The 24,179-nt window shown below is 50.0% G+C and overlaps 1 protein-coding gene across 13 annotated transcripts in view; it reads left to right on the forward strand.

Moving 5' to 3' along the window:
- The window catches only part of LOC105704095 (polypyrimidine tract-binding protein 1), a 284,589-nt gene that overhangs the window by 230,540 nt on the left and 29,870 nt on the right, over positions 1-24,179 (forward strand). For all 13 annotated transcript variants that reach the window (XR_001104422.1, XM_012433019.1, XM_012433023.1 and 10 more), the window contains 2 exons: positions 4,783-4,932; positions 19,471-19,650. Coding sequence is in view for 12 of the 13 variants with exons in the window: in XM_012433019.1 (XP_012288442.1) it covers positions 4,783-4,932; positions 19,471-19,650 (330 nt within the window). In the remaining variant the exon portion in view is untranslated. The remainder of the gene's footprint in view (positions 1-4,782; positions 4,933-19,470; positions 19,651-24,179) is intronic.

Genomic DNA, 24,179 nt, shown 5'->3' on the forward strand with positions numbered 1-24,179 from the left:
CTCATTCTCCGTGACATTGGTTTAATTGAACGCGGTAGCCGATATATCCACCCTGAAGAAAAATCGCGAAAAATCCTGCGAACCGTCTGAGGGGACGAACGATTTTCCTGTGCCGGACTGGAGGGGGGAGTGAGCTTAAAAGTTCCTTTTAGAGGGAAAAACGCCGCTTTCCCGGGGGTTGCGGTCGAAAGACGTGCTCTCGAGGGCGCAAGGGTAAAGAAACATCGTCGAGGCCTACTCTTCGTCGTGGGGGACCATCTTTAGAAAGAGGCGACTTCGCCCTTCTTCCGAGGGGTGCAAAGGCGAGGTGGGGGAGGTGGGGCAAAAAATGAGGAGCGAGAAAACACAGAAAAAGAGGACGGAGCTGGCACTTGGAATTCTAATGGAGGCGTTCGCGACCCGCCTGTTGCTTCCGTAACATCGAAAATGCTTTGCGGGGAACTTCTTGTATGCTCTTGCGACTTCTTCTTCCTCCTCCTCCTCCTCCTCCTCCCCTCCCCCCGGAAGTCTTCCTTTCGCGTCTCGAGGAGCGCCCCAAGAGCGGAAAAGGATCGCAAGGGTTTTTCTCCACGCGAAATTTCCACCCCGAGTGAGCCGGGAATTTGCTTTCCTCGCACATAATGCTTCCTCCTTTCCCTCGTTCTTCATTTTTTTTTCCCCCAATTTTCCACCCGATTTTTAGGAATCCTCTTCGAAAACGTTCCAACTTTTCTGGATCAATTATTATCAAGTCTTGTTTAGAGTAAGGTCGCCTGATTATGGGTAAATCGGGCCATTTATCTGAAAGTATGATTTTCATATTTAAGGTATTTGGTTTTTGGGCGAATTCATCGTGGGAAATTGTAACATACTTTTCTCTGCGGGTAAATAGAAAAATACATCTTATCGGGAGATACATCCCCTACAAATATTTATACATCAGTGTGTACAGAAATAGTCCGAAGAAAGGAATTTCTTTTAGAAAATTCCTAACTTTGGGAAATCGAGATGTTAAAAATATCTGTGTGCTTTTTCTAACATCTCTGATATTTACTGTAAAGGTAATCATGTAAAACCTCAGTTATTGGGAAGAGTTACCGAATTTCCTTTATCAGCAAGAGGGAACCTCCCTGATAACACACTTGGGGCTGAAGAAGGACTTTGATGTCCTTTCGAGGGCTTTCGTCCTCGATCTCTGACGAGAGTGAGGCTCTTCAAGGATCTCCGATACTTTCTCTGCAACCCTTGTGAAGTAAAGGGGTGGGAGGGGTTGGGAAGAGGTGGAGTCCGACAATTGACCGGACAACCGGACCCCCGTCTTCACGATCCGGAAGGCCGTTTCCCCGCCGTCGATTTCCTGCGAATTGCCTCCATTATATCCAATTATTGACTGGGTGGCAATCGAGGGTGGCTCGAGGGACGGGTCGAATGGGGTGAGAACTCACCCCCATAAGGGTGAACACCCCCCTATGGGGTGTAGCAGCTTCTTCGAGGAGGTCCTCCACGTCGCTCGGACAATCCTAGCATCCCTCTCGAACGCGTAAAGAGCATCACTCTTGTTACGATATCCACTACCTCTAGTGCACCCTCGGGGGGAGTGCCTCCCTCCCCCAGAATTTACGTTATCACCCTCGAGCAAAATCCGACCACCTCACTCAACCACTAGAGGACTTGAAATTAATTGCCAGAATTTATGGACGATATAACTTTTGGAAAAAATACAGTCCAGTAAATAAGCATTGATACGAATAATGTACTGAGAAAAAAGTGACATTGACGCGGAGAGAAAAAAGAAATATGGGATGGGGGGCAGAGTTGGCCAGATAATTATTAACGGGGTAAATTAATGATTACTGTGAGTATTTAAAAATATGGAACGTCGAAGAGATTTCTACTGTCCTTGGATAAAAATAGAGAGAACATGAATGATGTATCAGACTCGGAGAAAAAAAAAAAAAAGAAATAAGAAATGTCTGGGCAGAGCAGACTCCGCGATATTCGCCGGAGCGGATTAGCGAGCAGTCGGGGCGGACGCGGCCGTAAAACGGGGAGAAAGACCAGGAAATGAATATAAAAAAGGAGAAAAGGGGCGGAAAAAGAACACCGAGCTACATTTATGGAGCTGGAGATCAATTTCTCGGGGAAGTGCAGACGCGGGGGAAAGTTTATCACTTCTCGACTGGCGAGGAGCAGCCCTTCTGTAACGGCTCTTCATCGAGGTATCTCTAAGGGTGGGATGCCTGAAAAATGTTTTGTCCTTTAATTTCTATTTTTTTTTTTTAATACATTTTTATCTTTAAGAGCAGACCCGATTTTCTCATCAGCCGCACCATCCATTGTGCCGATTCTAGTGCACTTCCGAAAGAAAGGCCTGATAAGGACGAGGCGCTGATAGGGGTTGATTCCCTAAAGGGTGGTCTTCGTACGAGGAGACCTCTTCAGGGGTAATCTCGACCTTTGATCGGTCTTAAGAAAGCGACTCGTGCGGAAATAAAGGGTGCACCGAGAGGGTGCGACATCGCCACCCCTTTTCGACCCCTAACCTCCAGCGTGACCTGTTGAACAGTTCGATCCTGATAAGGGGTGATGACAATGGCCGGAAAAGCGCATCCCCTCCGGCGTTCCTTCAGAATGGAATCAAGGGTGCTTTTCTAAAATTCTTGAAGACTTTCGTGGAAAATAAATATATTTTCGGTTAATATTCTGGAAGGGGATGATGTTTAATTTTAGTAGATACTTGCAGAGGGTATTTAAGTACATGCAGAGATAGCTGACGTGGCCCGTTTAAGCAGATAGCGATCTTTATTAGCGACTGATAAAGGCCCGCGACCGCTATGGGGTGAGCAACCCCTTCGGGTTATCTCGATGGCCACGAAAGAGGCTCTTCTTCTCGAAGCTCCTTTTTTCAGTTTCAATGTGTTTCCCTTCCCGAAGGATATCTGATAAATTCGGTGGGTCTATATTTCTACAAAATTGAGGTTAGGGAGGGACGAATCAATTATACCTTCTTCCTTCCCTCCCACTTCCGCTGCCGGTCTCGAGAATACCAGCAGTCGTTTACTGCACTCCATAAGGGTTGGCGTGACCCGTTAAGTGGATGGTGCTGTATATTAGCGGCAGACAACGGCCAGCGGGCCTGAGGGTGCCCACCCCCGCGTTATCACGATAACCCCGCGATAAAGCGCACCCCTCTTCCGGCATTATCTCCTATACTTTTCTGAACGCGAAGAAGTTCTTGAAGTTCTCACCCCGTTCGCCCCAGTTGAAATTTTCGGGGGGAAAATTTCAACGGGGGACGTCACCCCCTTTTTGAAGTTCTCCCTTTCACATCTTTTTTGAAGTTATCCCTCTCCTCGCCCCCTTTTTGCGGTCTTCACGCCCTTCGTTCCCTTTTCGAAGTCCTTTCGCCCTCCATCCCCTTTTTGAGATCTCCCCCTCGCCCCCTTGTGAACTCCCCTTTTTCAGTCTTCGCCCCCTCCCCTCTTTCTTGGTTCTCCCTCCAGGGGAGCAAGTGAAATCGCGAGTAATGCGCAGCGCGGCCGTCCAATCTGCCCCCCGCCCCCTACGGGGGGGCGCTGACAGCGATTTAAAAATCGCCGCCACCAGGCCGCGACCCCCTATCTTATTACAAACCATTCGCCATAAATCTTGACGCCGCGGCCGCAGCCGGGCGGAAAAAGGCGACGGGAAAATGGACATCTTTGACGGGGCTAAGCGAGCCAGACCCACCCCCGGTGGCTTGGGGATGATAAAGCGAGACACGTCCCAGGCCGGCCACCGGCGATGTACCCACTGACCCCCCTGCCCCAGCCCTCCCTCGTCCTCCCCTCGATCGACCCGTCGCCACCCAACCACCCACCCACCCCCGGGCGCTCACGCACGACCGCCCGGCCCCCCAATAACTCGGTCGACTCATCGCGTGGGCCGCCTCTGAAAAATCGCGGGGGATGATGCCCCTAATCTGTATCACGTGCCGGCCACGGCGTCTCCACCCCCCAGGGGGTTGGGATGGGATATCCACATATGGGGGGCACGACCCCTAATTTATGGAGGTGCGGCAGAAATCACCGCCGTTCAGTCTTCTCGAGGTGTAAGGCATCAAGGGTGGCCCACCCCCAGCGAAATCCCCCCCATGGGGGGGGGGGGTTAACGAATCCCGACAAAACCGCGAAATGGAGGGTACAGGAACTTTCCTAGGTCTGAGCTTCCGAGAAAACACCCCGAAGCCAGAAGAAAAGTCGATTCCCCGTTCAACCTCCCCGCTCCCCCCAGGAATACGGAAAACCACGAGAGTGCCCCCCCCCCCGGGGGGGGGACTGTCTTGATATTTCTCTCTCTCTGTCCTGCGCGCGAAGGGGCGCGTTTTCCGATCGGTTAAGCGCCCCCTCCGCGACTTTTCGACGACGTCTTCGCGGGGGCGGCCCCCCTCTGGGGGGGGGGGGGGGGGACAACCCGGGTCGACTAGATTGAGGCGTGATTGAAAACTCCGCCTCCGGGAACCCGAGCTTCGATTTAAATATACTCCAAAGGACTCTCAAGGCCCCCTCGCCTCCCCCCCCCCCCCAAGGCGCGCCCTTGCGAGAATAATGCATCGGAAGGAAACACCGCGTACTCGGGTCGCATCGTAGATGATCTAAATCCTGAGGGGAAAAAAAAAAAGAAACCCCTAAGGGGGTACGCCTCGTATCCGATTTCTTGAACCCGACGATTCGTCGCTTGGTAATTTAAATATGTAACCATTGTCGCCAGTTTTCTTAAGCCGTAAGGGTCATTCTTCGTTTTGTTCCTTTTTTTTACTTCCAGGCTAAGCTCGACAAGAGTCACCACGGCAAGCCTTCGAGGGTCATCCACATCCGAAACATCCCGAACGATGTGTCCGAGGCGGAGATCATCCATCTGGGTCTGCCTTTCGGCAGAGTCACCAATGTCCTCGTTCTCAAGGGCAAGAATCAGGTAACCATTTTATTTAATCCGTCAACCCTTAAACCGCAATGAAACTCGCCAAAGTCTGTCGTACAAATTTCTCGCGAGTTTTCGAAAAACTCAATCTCCCAATTCCGGTTAGCAATATATATAATATATATTTGTGAAACCCCCCCCGCCTCGTGCGTGCATCGAGGCTGTTCCTGAATTTTGGATAACAGAAGCTCCTCCTGGGGAGGGGGGCAATACCAGAAATAATCGAATCATTGAATCGCGGGGAATCGAATCGGCGATCACCGTTTACCCATTATCTCGGGGCTTGAACCCCCACGCTCGGCAACAAAGGCGCCTCCCCCGAACGCCGACCCGAAACTCACCCCTGGGGGGAACTGCCCCAACTCCTCCCTCCTCCAGGCCGACACATCCCGAGGTTCATTATCTCCTCCGTGAAGCTCGATTATCACCAGCTAGAGACGCGCACGATCGAGTTCCCGTTTTTGGAAAAGCGCACTTCAATCGCGCCACCCACAACCGATTTTTGAGCCGATCATGGTCTCTGAAAATACCGGGATTTTTCTGCGGTCCCGAAATTCCAGAACCATCGCACGATCGGGGTATTATCGAAAGAGAGTTTTTTTTTTTTTTTTTCCCTAGTTATCGATACGTGATATGGATGTTCCTTCGATCCTGGATTGGCCCAATTGGGAGGAGGGGGACAGGGGGGAGGGGTGATTTTTCGAAACGTTTTTAAATGTCGGGGCAGTATTTCGAGGGAGAATCCTAAATTGCGGATTCCAAAACTCCGGGCGGCCGAAATTCTGAAATTTGGGGGAATTCTCGGAATTTGTGGTATTGGTCATTTCGTTGGTGTAGGGTGAGTTTTTTTTTCCCCCGTTTTGAGCGATATCGGAATTCAGGCGTATTTGGGGGCGCAAAAGGCTCGCAGCGTTTAGTTGGACAAGGGATGAAAGGACTTGATTCCTTTTTATTTTTTTTATTTAAAAAAAAAATTTTTTTTTTCGTGTTTGAGGATTCTTTGAAAAAAGGGGAATCGATTTTCTGTTCGATTCTTCGTCGATGTTCTGCGGGAACTCGCGTCGCGCATGTCGCCGGCTTCTGAAATGATGAGACCATCCCCCGATGGTAAAACAGGATTCGTTACGGGCCGAAATAGAATAGAAACGAATGACATCCTTTACTGCCCGAGAGGAGTGCTCGGAGGTGATCGCGATTTCGAAAATCGATTTTGAAATCATCGATCGATCAGGGATCATCCCCAGTTCCTTTTTGTTTCCATTATTCCGCGGCCAATATACCGTGGAAAATCGAAATCGAAATCGAAATCTCTAGGGGTGTCGATTAAAGCATCAAATGATTCGACTAATCTGGCCGGCCCCTGTTACCGAGGCATATTTAATTTTGCAGATTTCGCTCCCTGCGCGCTTGCCCCTCACCTCCCCACCCCCCGGCGCCGGGGGGTGGAAAAGGATTAAATTCGAGCGGCGAGTATTCATCATAGCTTACCGGGCGTGGAATATTTGAATAACGTGTAAATCTACCGAATACGCATTCGATGAGGCTCGCTTCGGTCCATTTCTATTTCCTTTCCGACCGACAATCCCGCGCCCCCCCCCACCCACCCCCGAATCGGCCTGGGAGGAAGGCGGATTACTTGGGGAATCGTAAACGAATCTCGAAACTACGAAAAAAAAAATATATATATATGTATATATACTGTTTCATCCTCGGACACCGATAAGTTCGGCAAAAAATTCTTCCCCCGTTAATCGAAATTATTAAAGTCCCTTATCAGCCTGAGATCTACATTCAAGCCTTTTAAACTTCGCTTGTACATTGATATTGAAAGGTGCCGCAAGAAATTCTAACAAAGGGTTTTTTTTTTCGTACGATGCAAGAATGATTAAAAAGCCCTTATCAGTCTGATATCTGTAAGTGAGCCTTTGAATTTCTTACTCCACCCCAGTCGTCCGGAAATGCCCGAGAACCCCTCCAAATTTTGGATTCGCGCCGTATGCCGAAAATCAGCCCCCTTCGCCTCGGGTTTTCCGCGCGCGCGGATTCCGCAACCGCGTCGGCCGCACGCGCGGCCGCGGATCGACCGGACGGAAAACGAGCTTAGCCAAAAGCGCGTACATCGAGCCTGGTCGATTGGCTTTCAGAAAATTAGTGCGCTTAGAGAGTCGGTTGGCGCGTTAATGCGAGCGAACGAGCCAAGTTGCCCCCCCCCGGGGGGGGGGGAGGCAATGCCGGAGGATTAAAATTATGCATCGGACCCCGATTCGACCTGCCGGGCCAAATGAAGATATTTACCCCCGCGCAAATTACGCACTCATTACGCACCCCCTTGCCCCCCCCCCCCCCACCACCATGGCCGACAGGTCGCGCGAGTATTTTAATGGCGCCCCATTGTTGCGAGTTTCCGGTGTACGTACGTAACCGGAACAAAGATCCGCCAATTAGGCAGGCCCTTGTTTTTTTAGCGAACGCCTTTCGTCCCTCGAAAGCGTGTAAACGGGCTTCAAAAAGAGCTACGGTTTTATCATTTCTTTTCTCTTTTTCTTTTCGTTATTTATTCTTTATTTAGAGAGCGAGGAAGCGCGATTTTTTGGGCGGAATTCGTGCTCCTTGGGCTCCACTCCCCAAAGACGTATAAACGATTTTTTTAAAAGATGTGCACATTTTCACGTATTTATTTTACACTATTTTAGTTTATTTAGAGAGCGGAATAATGCCAAAGAAACATTTCGTCAATTCCAAGAAGGATTATCTGACTCAAATGAATTGTCCTTATTCCCAATAAACGTTACATCCATTTTATTTGGGTGAAATAACCGTTCTTTGAATTATGAAAATATTTCAATGAGATATACGATATTTTGATTCAATGAGATATATATGTTTTCTCGGTGTATCTGATTGGGGAACGTAATCTGGGGATAAAATCGGAAACAAGTCGGCCAACTTAGTTGGCGGAATCTTGGGATCAAAGGAAATACCGCCGGCGCCCGAAGGGGCGGCCAAGGCTCGCGGGGGGTCCCTCGCTAACTTGATTTTACCTTAAGTTAAGCAAAGTCCGTTTGCTAAACCACAAACCGCGGCCGACCGCAGGGCGAGTTCTCGTTATACCGAACTCGAGGCTCGCTGGGGGGTGCCGGTAAAATCACCACCGACAATCTGCCTCAGAGGCCGCATCAAAGAAATTAAATTAAAAAGGAAAAAAAAACGCAACAGCAACATTTTCCTAGAACAGGAACAAACAATTAACGGCCTCCAAAATGATGCCTCACTTTCTGCCCGGCACGAAATTCAACCTACCCCTCACGACCATCGAAAATGCACCCTCCACCCCTCGCGCTAGCCTTCACGAAATAGCGGAAAAATGGGAGAAAAGAAAATGTCCGATAAGAAAGTAAAAGACAGAAAATGTGGAGAATAATTGATTTCACTTGTTTTCCGATCAGAAATGATTGTGACAGTCAGGTACATGTATTTCGCCAATTTTTCTTAACGCTTAATTCCCAAAATCGCGGAAATTCGCCCTATCTCGTCGAAAATGTCGGACAAAAAAGTAAAGGCAGAAAATATGGATTAAACAACAAAAAATGGAAGGAAAACTTTTTATAATTCATAGGTTATGGGGAGGGGGCTCGGCGCCAAAGGGGTGGAGGTTTGGCAAGGCCCCTCGAACCTCGTCGCGCCATATTAAAGTCGGTCACGGATAAGAGGTGTTTAGCGAGGTTTTAATTAATTAGTTAATTAATTTACCGTCTAAATGAAGCCCCTGCTTCAAAGGGGCTCGACAGGGTAAAAAGCGGACGCGTCGCGAGGGATGGGGCTGGGGGGGACTCGTGGAAACACGGCTGCGGGGGTGGCGGACCTTAATAACTGTATAGGTGCGTAAGAATGTATTAATATTTTAAATTCAATTTAAATTCAATTATAGTTGGAGCTCCGAGTCCGCGGGGGGGCTAGGGGAGGGGTGGAGATAACACAATCACAAGCGGGCGAAATTCGTTCCAAGGGAAGTAAATCTCTCATTGGCTGTAACTTATAATTTTTACTTAGTCGGTGGAAATCCTAAAATATTATCATGATGTTATGAGTTGCGCCTTATCAGGCCGGATGTGAAACCACCCCTTTCGAAGATTTCGACAAATTCGCGGTAAATCCGGGCGGAACGATTCTTGCGAGTGTCTTGCGAGGTCCGGCATGAAAGGGTGGAAAAAGAGGGAAAAAGGAATGAGATACTGGCAGATAAGATTGATCGATTAAATCCCGGGGTGCTTATTGGATTACCCAAGGGATGGATCCGGATTACCTCCCCGGCTGTGTGCTCGCGTTTTCGGGAACGACGCGATAAGACGAGATCTCTGCGAAGAAGGGGTGAAATAATTTGACAATCCACTCCTTAGGGAGGAAATGGTCCACATTTGGGAGCCAAGCCTCCCTTCCAAGGGTATTATCTCATGGACCAGATATTTTCGAAAAACTATCTTGTTTTTATCTATATTGCTGTCCTAAATTTTCTTTTTTTCAATGAGATAGGACGAATCTCCGCCATTTTGTGAATTTTAATTCGAGGGTGGGAGGGTGTCTTCTTCAGTTTGGAGACTAGGGGATGATTTTATTTTTATCAGGGTCGGCGTGAAAAATCACGGCTGGAATCAGCCTGGCGAAATGTTTCGATCCCCAAATTCTCCAGGTCGGTCCCGAAGGGATGATTTATCTTTTCCTCTCTCTCTCTTTTTTTTTCTTTTAATCAATCAGGGTTGATAAAAATAATGGAGGGAATCAGTGGGCCAAAATGCCGGTCATATGGGAATCATAAATCGGCTGGACATTGGGGGTCGTATTTCCAGAATCACCCTCGGCATGTGTTTCTGGATCGGGGTGGAAAAAAGGGGGCGGAGCAGGTTACACCCTACGTGGAATAAGGGAGGTCGTCACGGTACGTAATTGCATCTCGCGGTAAACGAGGCGAGCGCTCTCCGCTTCCATCCCCCTAGTGCGGGGGTGCGTTTCCGCACCCTTGCGCTCGCCGGGCATCGGCGGCGACGCGTCGTAAACCGCCCTTCTACGCGGCCCGAGGAACATCCCTTCGGCGATATCGCGATAAAACGTCCACCCCCGCAAGGACGTCTGGTTTACTGCACCCCCACCTTGAAGGGGTGCCTACTAACTCCAAGGGGGAATCGCTGCGTGGTGAAGTCCCATTCTCATTTGTAACAATATAATAAAGGGTTAAAGGGGCAACCCTTTCTTTCTTTTTCATTTAATCATATGTATCAACCCACATAAAAATTTATATGTATTCCTAAAAGGGTAGTTTTACAATTTAAAGAAATGAAATAAAAATAGACGTATTAATTTTTCCGGGTTTCACTTTCATTGCGAGGATTTCAGTTTAAAAAAAAAAAAAGAACAAATACAGAAAAAGATTGACGTAGTCCAGGGTGGGCGGTATTAATTTGCATCCCCTCGCAGTGAATGGAGGACTATTAATGTACCGTTTAAGAAATGGTATTCACTCTCAGGAAAATTCCTGTACATTCACTAAGGGGTAGTTTTCCGTTCTGTAAGAAGTACAATATAGAGATAATTGTGACTTTCCAGGTTTCCCATCGGTTGCGATGATGTGAAATTAAAAGGATTGAAGAAGTCCAGGGTGGGCGATATTAATTTGGACCATTCCGAGGAAAGCGCCCCCGCCCGGGCGGAAAAAGTCAATCGCGGGCGGAGTCGCGGGTTTTGCCCTCGATGGGCGCGTTTTCCGTCCGCTTTGCGCGCGACGGGGTCGAGGGTCGTAGTGGGTGGAAATACCGGCGGGCGGTATTAAATGTAGCGGCGCGCGGTCGAGGGGTCTCGAGTGGTTTTCGTTGGGTCTCTGGGGCGTTTGCCGCCGAAGGGACGCCGCCCGGGCGGTTTAAGTCCGCCACGGAAGCCGCTCGCTAATGACGGCCTTCTCTGCCGCCCGGGCGGACTCTTTCAGATCCGTAAACGCGACCCCTTCTTCTCCCTTCGGCCCCGAAATTTTAATCATCCACCCTCCCCTCCCCCCGGGGGGAGCAAATGGCGCATTTTCCGAAGGGCAGATAGCGCGCGGACGGAATTGCGGGGGGGCACTTCTGGGGGGAGTTTCCGCCCACCTGGAAGCATACCCCTCCTACGAGTCCGATCTCCAAAAAGAAAATCTCCCAAGAGTCCTCTGTTAAATCGAGGATCCCTCGATAATTGTACTCGGTGCCAAGTTTTCATTTCGACGCGGAAAGAAAAGAAATATGTCGGACGTTAAGTTTCACATAGAAATTTCATCCGAGACGAGGCTTAATGGAAAGGAAAGAAAAAGGATTTGAAGCCTCACGAAGAGCACCCGGGGGGTGGGTAAAATGTCCGTCAGAGGCGTCCGCACCTCCGATCTCGACCTTAAGTCCCCTGGAGAGTTTCGAAATCTCGTCCACCCGCCCGAGCGGGGATTGTCCTCGAGACCAAGGAACCGGTGAATTTCGTGGACGCAAAAACGTGCATAAAAGAATAAAAGAGAAATACTAGGATCATTTCCGTCACCAGTTCCCCCCCCCCCCATAGTGCCCTCCATTATTTCTGCTTTCCCAGCCCCTTCCGCGTCCTAACTCCGGATAGCGGAAAAATCGCGGGTGGACGTTCCTCCGCCACCCTACGAGGCTCCGGAGTCCCGTTCTCCCTCCCCCTCCCCCCAACACCGCCCGGGCGGGCGGAACGCGTCCCGTAGGAACCCCCAGGAGCCATATAGCCGCGCCGCACCGAAACCGAAGTACCTCGAGGAGAAATGACAAGGGACGACGTACATTGCGCGCGGCAGATCAAATAAGAGGATAAACGCCTCCCCCCTTCCGCCCCCTCAAATCTTGCGTGGGTCGCCCCATTCTACACCCGTGGTTAACGAGTTAACGTTCCCGGGGGAACGGGACACCTTGATCCCGAGCAATCCACCTTCCCCCCTAGATGAGGGGGGGGGGCAATCGAATAAGGGATGAAAGAAGACACCCGTTCGCGGAGGGTCTCGACTTTCCCATCTCTGGGATCCCCCCCGAGGAGATTACTGCCCCACTTCGATTCTCACTTTCCCCCGAGAACGCGGAAAAACGGGGGCAGGGTCGGTTACCCCCCTCCCCCCATATATATACATATATAATACCCACATAGCGAGAAAAAATATCGAATTTCAATTTTTTACCCGATTCCTCCATTTTTCCGCCTTCTATCCGCCGCGTCTCGCGGGGTGCCCCTCCCCCCCCGTTAGCTTCCTCAGCGAAATTCCCATCCGCCCGGCCATTGTGGGGCGGAAGCCCCCCCGCGACGAAGTTCGACGGCGAAGCTTGACGCCGCCACGCGAGAATGATGCAAACTCATCCGCTCTAATGCGAAAATCCGCGACGGCGGCGCCCCCCCACCCTGCTTCCCCCTTCCCCCCTTCCGGCATGGGGGGGACCTTCATAAACGACATCGTTGCAAAGCTTCGTTTCCATGCCACGCTAATCCGATTCAGGGAAATTCGATTTAACTCCACGCGCTTTCTCTCCCTCTCTCTCGCTCTCTCTCCCCTTCTCTTCCTCCTCCTTCTGTTTCTCTCTCTCCCTCTCATAACAACCGCGCTGGCGATTGAAATTCGGCGATGCGTCCCCAGAATCCTGGGGGGGGGGGGATTCGCCATAGACGCGGGGGTGCGAGCGTCGCTCCTGGGGGGAAGGTGGTGGGGTGCCTCCCCCGCCGTGCGTTGATCCGCGAAACGGCGAAAAATCCCGAAATTTTCTCCAGGCAGAAGGGGGGGGGCACAGAAACCAATTTCAGAAACTAGCTTTGCGGCGCGGAGAACCCGCTTTGAGGCGGTCTTTGTAAGCGCCCTCTCCAGCGTGTTTTGTGGGGGGAGGGGGCAAAAGGAGGTAGAAGCGAGGGGGCATAGACCCGTTCTCCAAGTGGGTTCGCGGGGAAGATTAAATTGCGAGGATTTCGCGACGCGGTCGAAAAAGATCCAATGGGCGGTGGGGGGTAGGGGGTAGGGGATAGAGAAATTCACCAAAATGGCGAAACGACGGCCGAGTGAAGGAAAAAATGAAAGTTTAGGGGGTGACGATGACGCGATGGGGGGCAAGACGTCACCCCTTGATCCCGGGATGCGCGGCCAGGAGGGGGTGGCGGCCCTTCCGGCGTGGTTCCTCCGCGAGGAAGAGGGTGCTAGGGCGTCCCCGGGAATTTTCTCCTCCTTTCCTTTATTTTTTTTTTCCCGAGCACCCGCGGGGCTGAAAAACGCCGGCGCGGTTAGTCGAAAGGCCGGAAAGAGAAGACGCGAGAGAGAGTTAAGTCGTGGGGGAGAGGGGTGAGGGGAGAATGGGGGGGGTGGAGGTATATAAGTCGACGGCGCTCCAGTTCCTCCGTCACTCTGGGGTTCTTTCTTCCCCCCTTTCTTGTATTTGTATCACCGCGGCGGGGGTGCACTACCCCCCGAGTATTACCGGCGCGACACCTCCACTCCCCCCCTGGGGGAGGGAGAGGGAGGGCTCTCTGACATCTTGCGACCCTCCTCTCTGTCTCAATTTCCATTTCTTCCAACTTTCTCCCCGGCCGAGGGGGTGAGAGCACCCCCTTCACGGTGCAACACCCTTTTCACGCCCCCCTGCCTTCGGCCCCCCGCAGGCCAAAGGTGTCGCTCCGTTACGACGGGAGGAGGGGGGCGACCCACCCACCGCGAAACAAGGAGAAACTGCACGAGCGAGACAACATCCCCCCGAGGCAGGGGGGAATGGACCGACTTTTAGTCAAATTATGCCACTCCCGTCGGTGACAAGGGGGCACTGCCCCCCAAGAGCGGTAATAGAATTTTTGGCGCCCCAGGAACGTGATCCTTTTTGTTGTGTTGTTGTCAATGTGACAAAAATGTTGCTGGCCCATTTTCAAGCGTTCACTTTTGTCGCAAGTCATGTTACTCGTTATTACTGTGACCTTCATCTTCTGCATACGACTGCGACACATACTCGTGGTATATGGAAGTGATAGGGCTGACCCTTAGGTCGCGGATAACGATTGCGCCCGGCCGCAAACGGAGGAGCCTATAAACCGTAAACAATGGTTACCTCCGTATAAAGGCGCGTCAAATTATCAAGATAGATTTTCCCCGGCCGTGGTTCTAAAAAGGGTCTCGGCGCAGCCGCACCCCCGGGGGTGTGCCCCCCGCCCGGCGCGGAGCCGCGTTCGCATTGCACCCTGGGGTCCGTATTAATGATATAATATTTCTTTGATTCACCCCGGAGGCCGCGAGCGCTCCTCTTAACAACTCCCTTTAAGCCGGCGGAACGGCGGACCGAGTTCAAACGCAGTTCCACGGGAGCCCGTTCCGCATCCCTTATACACCGGGGATAAATTACATTCCCGGCCACCCGGGCGGACGAGAACAACCTGGAAAACGCGACTCGACTGTACCTCGGTCGAGATAACCTCACTTCGGGATTTTGGAAATTTACGGTTTCGAAAAGTGGCAAGAAAATGGCGAGCAAATGAATTTCTGTTAACCAAAGACATGGTAATGATGTGGTTGAATGGCGTCTAAGAGAATAACTTGTCAATTGAAATAATTATTCCCTGAATGATGAAAACAGCCCGAAAATTCGTGGAGATCGAGACCACCTCGTTTCAGGATTTCGGAAAGTTTGGATCTAGCGGAACTATATCTAGACGTACTTAAGCAAGCCCTAGTTTCTCAGAGGGAGGAAAGGTAAATCCGAGCAATCCGCCCAGGGCGCGTAATTGTATTTCCGCCGCGGCGAAATTGAAATAGAAAAAGGATAATTAAGGGGGTGGTTTTCTCCCCGGGCGCACTTCTTTCTCCTGGGCTTTTTTCCCTCCCCTTACCCGCGGCGCAGCGTGTTCACGATGTTTCCGCTAATGGACCCGAGGGGGCGCCGGGGGGCGGAAATATTATTAGCGGAAACAGAGGGGCGTCGAAATTGGAGCATTCGTCAGCCGGGAGGGCGGTTTCGGAACCCTAGACAGGGCCGCCCTTAATAAGAGCCCCCGGGGGTTGCGAAGATGTGCAGGGGGCGATAGTGGAACCATTTTTCGGGGGTGCCCTTCGCCCTATTCGCGCGAAAGTTAACCCAAGGTTTAACGAGCGCTAATCGCTGCCCACTGAGGGGTAATTCCCCCCCGCTACCCCTTAAAGTCGACTCTTTTACGGTTAAGACCAACCAGCACCTCAAGTGCGCTGCCATTTTATTGGATAAAATCCAATTTCATTTCCTTTGACATCTTTCATCCCTTTTTTTTCGACCACTTCAGGTTTTACAAAAGTGTCACTTTATATATGTTCCTTTCGCGCATACTTTTCAATGTATTTGGCGCGAAACTCTGCCGAGTTTCCTGATCAAAACGTTAAAATATTTATAAAACATTTTTCCGAACTGGGCGCAACGAATCACTTGAAGCTTGCATTAATGCACATGAAATTGCATTTTTTTTTCTTGTAATAAAAATTGTTTATTTCTCCCTGACTAGTACCAAGGACATGTATTTTTTTTTTTAAATTAAATTTTATGAACCTCGTCTCGTGCTGAAGTTTTAAGTGGTTCGACGCACCCAGTTCGGGGATGGTTTTATTAATATTTTGACGTTTTCATACGTATAGAATGACACTTTCGTACCACCTTAACTCTCCCCCGTTTTTCCATCATTTAAAAAAGACTTGACGTCCCGTAAAATCGACCTTGGACGAGTCAAATCCTTCATCCCCCGATTGGTCACGAGTTCAACCAACCCCCAAACTTCTGGACACCCCCGTTCCCTGCCCAAACTCCAGGGGGTGGCTCGCCCCCCAACATTCCGCCCATAGAATCCAGTCTAATATCGCCCTCGGACAAGGGGGCGGAAAATAAGGGCGCACCATACAAACCACCCCTCCAGAACCCTAAAACACAATTACTTGCCAGAAGTCAGCCGTCTTTCCGACATTTCCCCGAGTTTTCCACATATTGTCGACCTAGTAACCGAGAAATCTGCCAGCTTGACAAATGGGTGCTTCTACCACCCTCCTAAAGTATCCATATTAAAAATCACCCTTGAATAAAATCCAAATTAAAAGTTCCAAAGTAATTCGTTCCCCCGTCTTAATCGAGCCTACCCTATTGAAAATTGTCAATCCCCTAGGGGATTTATTATTTTACCCTAAGAGTCCCTAGACCTCTTTCTGTGTTTCCGACAGTTTCTCGCATGATTCGTCACGTAAAAGTCGCGGAAAGGAGGCTTTCCGGGCTGGCCCCTCGTCGCCTCGAATCCCTGGAAAATTCACTCGGACTGCATCCGCAAATGCAATTCCACTCGCTCTATGCGTCATTACGGGGAAACACGTTAATCGCGTTAACTCGCGGCCCTCCGGAGCCGCGTGTGGGTCCTCGTCCGGGATATTATGTGTCGCGCACCTGTGTCAGGGCCAGGACGATTCGCCTGTCCGAGGCGAAATTCACCGCTAACTCGATCACCTGCGAATAAACGAGCACCCTGGGTGCCCCCTCCCCAGGGGGGGCCCTCTGTGCACATCGTAAGGGAATCAAAGAAAAACGAATCGTAGAATCCCAGCCAGGTCCCGCAGGGCTCGCCGACGAGTTGCAAATTGCAATTTTTAATAAATTCGCGAACCGATAGATCCCCCCTGTACTGATTAACCTCTATAAATTCTGACAACAATTTTAAAGGAAATTAATTACGAATCCCGGATTTGCAGATTAACCTCTGTACCTACTTATTCTCGCGAGAATCTCAGGACAAAGGCCAGAAAGCAATGAATTCACCCTTATTAATTCCTGCAAGGATTTTAAACGCAGATAGACTTGATAGCGTCCTGGTGCTCGATCACTTGGACTGATAATACCTCTCGTGCCTAATCAGCATCCAAAGCTGGATGGACCACTATCCAAAATCCCTATACATCCCTTATTCCCCAAGATTGCGAAATTCATGGAATATAAATATCCGGGGGCAAAGCTACGTTTGTCCTCTCCCTGATCGAATGTTTGAAATGAATTGCAATCCGAGTTTATGGTACGTGGCTCGGTACAGGTACTCTCAGGTGCATGCTATCTAGGTACACAGATCGTAATATGCAATGCGATACGTATTTACGAGGCCGCCTGCCACCCGGGATTCGCTCGTATTTCGGGGCGCCATCTTTTCGGTCTTGCCTTGTGTCATCCGTCAAAAGCTTCGAGGAGAGGTCGCTTTTCGAAAACTTTACGTCCGGACCCTTTTTGCAGATTGGGAGTGCTCCATAAAATCAGAAACGATCTTATGCGCGGGACGAACGTCGTTTCCCTTCCCAATCTCCGTTTCCTCCCCCGGTCCCACCCACCACCCCCTGATTCGCGGAAATCGATAGGAACGCGATGACGTTTTTTTATCAGATAACCGCCTCGGCTTTTTCCTCCCTCTGGATATGTAGTTATGTTAAGTACGAGATGCACTTCGAATTTCGAAAATCTGAGGGGATGAAAAAAGGGGGATACTTACCTCACTCGAGATATGAGAAACATGATTAGAGAGGACGAAGGCGTGCAGCTAATCATTCTTTTTTTCTCGCTAGGAATCTCGTAGAATTCGAATTTTCGTCGTGTTGCGTATGCGCGAGAAATCGGAGAAACGAGGGGAAAAATTGTGAGGATTTTTTTAGAAGGGGGCGTAATTAAAATGGAATCCCGAGGCCGGTGTTTGCTCTCGGCGTGTAACCCTCGGATATTCCATTACGACTTGCCCCGTTTCCTCAGGGTTGGAAAAAGCGGCGTCTCCCCTCTCTCGGATCGCGGAGTCCCGAGGGACTCGCCCAGGGATCGTTTGCTCGCGAAGTACCCCCGAAAGAGGGCGAGATTCCCCCGGGAAACCGGAGGCCGCAGGGTCCGTCAGGAACAGCCGCGGCGAAACCGCCCGATTTCCATTCTTAGGCGATCCTGCACAATTTCCATGCTCTCCGGGAAAAACGAGCGGGGGAGAGTATAACATTTCCTTGGTTTTAGACTTCAGCCCCCGAACGAGAATTTGTGGTTTCCTGGTTTTGGGGATTTCTGGTTGTTTTAAGGTGACATGAAAGTGGCCTTTGAGGTATCAATCGTTCGTGAAGCTTTCCTTCGAACTGGGTATACCGAATGGTTTCAGACATTTGCTTCGTGAACTTGGAAAGTATAAGGAAGGTCCGTACACCCATGAAATTTCATTATTATTATTTTTTTTAATTTGAAAATGTCTAGATACAAATTTTAAAAAATTGAAATTCCATGGGTGTCGCTTTAAGACCCTTTGCAATTTTATCACCATTAAGACTTTTTTCGATGTCTTCACTATTAAGACATTTTTTTCTGTCTTTATCGCCGAGACAACTTATGGTGTCTTCAAGGTCTCTGGAAAAATTCCAAAAAAAGATGAAACCCCCTCCAAGGCGAATTTACCGCTCGGGTATTAATTCTCGTTTCGCGGCGGCGTTAATTTGGACGACTTTGCTCCTTCGCCCGTTTCCTGAGGGAAGGAGTGGGCCTTCTCTAAGTACCGTGCTCGTAAATCCCGAAAGCGGAGCACCCCTCTGTTTGAGGGCTGGAGTTCCACCCCCGACTACCCCTGCGCATCAGAGATCGAATCGAGCCTGAGCTCTAACGCGTCTCCTCAGACAGGATTTCCGTCTCGCGCCTCCCCAGACCGGAAGTGTCGATTTTGGAATTTAGATCAGACACCCCTTAGACACCCCTCCCCCATGTCGCCATTTACCTCCTTAATAGTGGCTCGATTTTCAAACCCAGCCACCCCTTCTACATTTCGCATTTTACCCCATTAATCCAAAAGAAACCTCAATTTTGAGATTTAAATCACCCACCCCTGAACGCACCCCTTAATTTTCCCCAAAATGAACTTCACTCCCAGAAATTAATCCAAAACAGCCGCTGGATCATGTATCGAGAAACAAAGTCTACCCTTTAATCTTAGGAAATTCCGAGATCATCCCTTATCAGGTGTGGGATTTCTTTTTTTTTTTCAAATATTTTAATAATTTAGAAATGTTTTTTTATATTCCTGAAGGACTTGAAAGTTTGACTTTTGAAAGCACTTGAGGCTTTTCCTCGCGATTTAAGGGGAGGACCTGCAGATCGACTGTCTATGGACCCCCAGCATCCGGGGAGTTTAATCCACGCCGATGTAACATCAGGGGCGAAAGAAAGGGCGTCTCGAGCTGGAAAGGGGGAGGAAAGTGTGGACGAGCGCGCCTCGGCAGGCTGGAAAGTGGGAAATTATGCAGATTAATTAAGGAGCGGCGAAGTGCCGACTCGGGAAAGGAAAATATCCGAGGAAATCCGGGAGAAACTAGGCCGAACGGGGCGAGGGCTGGGGGTGAGTCCGGGAATCTGGAGGTGGCGTTTCGCAGCTTCGACACTCTTATTCAAAAGGGGGGCGCGCGCCTCCCCCGAAAAGGAGCTCGAATAAAAAATGACGTAGAAATAAATTAACCCGAAAGATTTTTTTCCATAAATTTACCCTCCACTTTTTCAGGCATTCCTGGAGATGGCGGACGAGGGTGCAGCGGCCACCATGGTGGTGTACTACGCCAACTGCGTCGCTCAGCTACGGGGGCGAGCAGTCTACGTGCAGTTCAGTAACCATAGGGAATTGAAGACCGACCAGACCCATGGGAACGCGGCCGGAAGTCCCACCAGCGTGGTCCCCACCAACGTGAGTGATCCACCCCATGGAATTGATTATTTTCCTCATTTTTTTTTTTCAACCCCCAACACGGCCATTCGCGAGTCGCTTTAACGATACACGAGGCGCAGAAGGATCGGAGGACATCGTCCTGGGCGTTCCGGTCGCAGGGGATGCATGGGGTTGGCCCAGGTCATGGTTTCCGTTGGCGCGTCCACGCAGGTTAATTAAACGTGTAGCAGCCCCCGGGGGTGAGCCCCAGGTCCCATGACCCGTGCTTGCCCCATCGTCGCCCTCTTCCCCTTGATGCCACAGCACGCGTTTCCACCCCCCATAACCCGGACAACCCCCGACCCGGCCACACCGGAGCCGATCATTGGGTGGGTCAAAACTGCCCCCGCAATTTACGCAACCCCTCCTGAAAATCTATTAACAATTGTCATTAAGCTGATCTGAAACCCCCAATCCAGTCGATTCAAGAAACTTTGACCTACTTTGTTTAATACAAATTTTCAAAGTGTCGGGACATTCCTTCAATACCCACGAGCCATTTTATACAATTTCAGCCAGACCAATGGAAAGCCCTTCAAAAAGATTGCCTCTTTCGAATCGACTGCTTTCGCATCCCCTTAAAGGGCTCGTTGAATTTTCGCGGATTTAATTCTCTTCTCTTTTTTAAAAGCTATTCCAGATTTCTCCTTATTCGGCATCGACACCCTCTCCCTTAATGTCCGGATGCAAAATGGGGGGGTGGGTTGAGGGCCCTCGGGTGGTGCCCCACCCCCACCCCTACCCCCCGTGATCTTTCTCTCGTCTCAATGATTTCTCGAGGGGTGTCGAGCTTAACAAACGACGGTCAGGCCGAAAAAGCAATCGCCGTGAAAGCTTTAAAGCACCCCGAGGGGGTGGGAGTCGTAGGGGCATTTGCACGCCGAGGGGCGAAACTTTAAGGAACCTCCCCCTCCCCCCTCGGGGGTTTGAAAAGGGGTGAGAGAGACGAATGGGGTGGGTTTTCAGAGATGTGCGGCTAGCATCGATTTTTGGGACCGTGGGAAGTGCCGGCATTAATCCCGCCTCGAGAAAAATTAATCCGATTAATTAATTAATCGGGATGGAAATTGGAAAACCGGCGACAAAATGAATTGCGCCGATTTCGATGACGTCGTGCTCTAGGTTCTGTCGGAACGGATTTCTCGTGAGACTTCGTGTATGTAATAATTTTATATAAATTTTTACAATAAACTAGACAAACTGTGGACAATTGACGGGTACCTCGGGAAAAATTTTCCGCGATTTTGGTGACGCACAGTTTCAATTGCCACGGAAATAATGTATTTCTGGTAAACGCGAAAATCCTCGAGCGCGGTAATTTTATACTAATTCTCGAAGAATTACAAATTAATATAATTTGGTATAGACAATCTGGTAATAATAATGGCTTCCGGGGTATTTCACGGGGGATTAAATCGACTCTCGTCGGGGGTGTTTCCCCTCGTCTCAATTTTGTCCTGAAAAGTTAATTGCGATTTTGATAACGCACAGTTTCAACCCCCACCCCCGGAAATAATGTATTTCTAGTAAACGCGAAAATCCTCGAGCACGGTAATTTTATATTAATTTTGGAAGAATTGAAAATTAATATCGTTTTGTATAGACGAAATCCGGTAATAATAATGGCTTTCGAGGTACTTCACGGGGGATTAAATCAACCCTCGTCGGGGGGGTGTTTTCCCCCGTCTCGATTTTGTCAAACGGTTCCGCACGCGAGAGCGACAACAAAACCTTGAATATCCAGTCAATCGAAAGTTACACCGGCGAAAATGGCCAGTCGAGTCCGGAATTTATTTAGCGAATTTTGCACTCGGCTCGATAAACATTGAACCGATGGAAACGGGCGTTAAATGGGAGGGGTGTGTCGCGGGGGGTGTTTACCCCCACGCAATTTTGCGAGTGCGTGACGGGGCCGATTTATTCCTGGCGATTCGAGAAAAGAAATTTCCACCCTTCCCTCCCCTCCGCGATTACCCTTGAAGGTTCAATCTCTCGCCAGGGGATGAAACCGATTCGCACCCTCCGTTGTTCCCCGACCTTTTTTTCCTTTTCGACGATTTCGGTGATCCCTCGACGGAATCTATTTCTTCCGGTCTCGTTTTAATGCAAGTTAAGCGAAATGTAGAAATATAATTTAATGAAACGAAGGAAAGATAAATAGAGAATTAAAAAAGAAAAACAGCCCCCGAAGAACGGGAAAAACAGCTCGCCGAATCGCGCGGGGAATAATTTTTTCACTCCCCTTTGGTGCGCGTCGAGAGCGGGAAAAATAATTGGACATCGGACAAGGGAGTCGGGGGGGGTTGCTTTTGCAAAATCCTAATTGTAGGGGGTGCACCATGCAACCAGATGCTCACCCCCTCCCCGTAGAAACTTTGACCCTCGTGTTCCCATTTACGACGTCACGGCGTGCCCACGCGACCTGCGTGCGTCCATAAAAAACTCACCCCCGTCCCATAACGGAAGAACATAACCCTACTTTTATACCGAACGCGCGTATGCGTTCCATCTGAAAACTTCTAGGGGGTATTTTTTTATCACGCGGGGAAAATTCTCAGCAGCGGGAGGAAAAAAATATCCTGAAGTCTCGAGGCCCGGAAAAAATCGAGTTGAAGGGGTGTCATCCCCTATTAGCGGGATCAGCGACTAGGTGACAAGGGGACGAAGAAGTTGCCTTGAAAATTCACCCCATGGGGTGGCAGGGGAAATATTTGATCACTGATAGCTCCTGTTAAGGCACAACTCGAGTCCCTCGAAGTTCCATTTTTCCCGCCCCATTTCCACCCCTGGAGAACGGAGAGCAACCCTTCCCCCGCCATTTTGGCATTGTTCCGCAGCCGGCCGACATTTTGCTTCCACCTCGGCCATTTAATAATTAATATCCACGAGGAAATAACCCGCGGATAGGGGATGAAGCGCGTTCCTTTCGGACGCAGCCCCACGATTTTCCACTTTTCCCGGATTTCCCTAACTCCGCGTATTAATGCACAAGGGAGAAGGAAATTCACAGGACGAAATGACCCAACGAATCGACCCCTTGCATCCGCCTTAATAATTGAAAAAAAATTAATTTTCAACATTCGCGATAGGTAAGCAAATTAATAAAGCATACATTTCCGGTTATTATGCCAGGAGCGAAGGGTTTAGTATCCCCCCTGCCCCCGGTTTAACCATTAAGGGGGTGGGGCATAAATTTAAAGAGAAGCCACGAACTTTCGAGAAAATCGGCCGAAATTATTTCGAGGCGAAGGTGCCTCTCAAAAGGTTAGAGCCCACCCTTAACAGTGTCGTTTTCTCTAGCTCCAAACTCGGGGGCAAACTTTCACAGGGGGGGTGAAATCGCCGCCTAAGAGGCGTCGTGGACGCCCCATAGACGTCCCTGTGGGACGTTTCGAGGGCGCCAGGGGAGGGAGGCACGGCCTCGACAATGGTACATTGTCATTCGGATCTGTCTTGGCCGCCATGAAGGGGGGGGGAGGGGCACCGAGGGGATTATACGGGCAAGATGGCGTAATATTTTTAATGGAGGGTGTCTTGGGTGATCTACGACGCCGCATTGTTTCCCCGAGACTTCTCGTATATTACTCCCCCGCACCGCCGACCCCGGGGGGAGGGCGACGGCCTCCCTTTGCGCGCCGCCGACCCCGGGAGCCCTTCCCGCCTCCCTAGGGACTTTCTTCACCCTTTACTCCCTAAATCTCCGGTGAAATTGAAAACCAACCCTTTCCGCTAAAAACCCCATGTCCGAAGTCGAGAAAAATCAACGTATAGAAAAGGCGGAAGTGAATCCGCTTAATGAGATCATGCCCCGAGGAAGAAGTACATCGAAGCGATGAGATATATTCTTCGAACGGTAATTAAGAAGTGTTTCGTTAATTCGTAAATTAAACATTTCCTAAATCAACGCAACGACTTGACGGAAATACTTTAATTGCTCGAATTATGCCAACGAGTCTCGCCGAGCGGACGGAAATTCGGTTCGCTCAACCGGAACGTTGTCCGAAATTAACCGAACGCAATCGAGCGATTTTGTTAAATGAACTAAATTTCTGGTCTGCCTCACCTGGCGCAACCTGCCGTGGCGGACATTTTGCGAAAGTTCCGCATCCGGAAGTGCTCGTAAGAAAATTCCCAACAATTATCCCACCCCTTCCCCGACAAAAAAAAATAGGACAAAAACGAGAGACTTCCTCGAAACAACCCCCCCCCCCAAAAAAAAAATGAAAAAAAAACGAAAAACCATCGCACTCCACCCGCCGCCCGTCGTTCGGAAGACTTTTCCATCCCACGCGTCGTAAAGCCGCGGGGACGCGGCGTTACCAGGGGGCAGTAAAAAATTCAGTTACATAACCGGAAGACATGCAAAAACTCACGTACGCCATTCCCTCTGTGGGTGATATTTCCCGTTCGAGGTCCCCCCCCCCCCACTAAAACGCAAAAATAAGGAGCAACGACGCACTTCATCCCCGAATTCAGTCGAACGATCCACCGCAGGGTCCCAGCAAAGT

Source organism: Orussus abietinus, unplaced genomic scaffold, assembly GCF_000612105.2.
Source record: "Orussus abietinus isolate OABI.00-Male unplaced genomic scaffold, Oabi_2.0 scaffold7, whole genome shotgun sequence".
NCBI classification, from domain to species: domain Eukaryota; kingdom Metazoa; phylum Arthropoda; class Insecta; order Hymenoptera; family Orussidae; genus Orussus; species Orussus abietinus.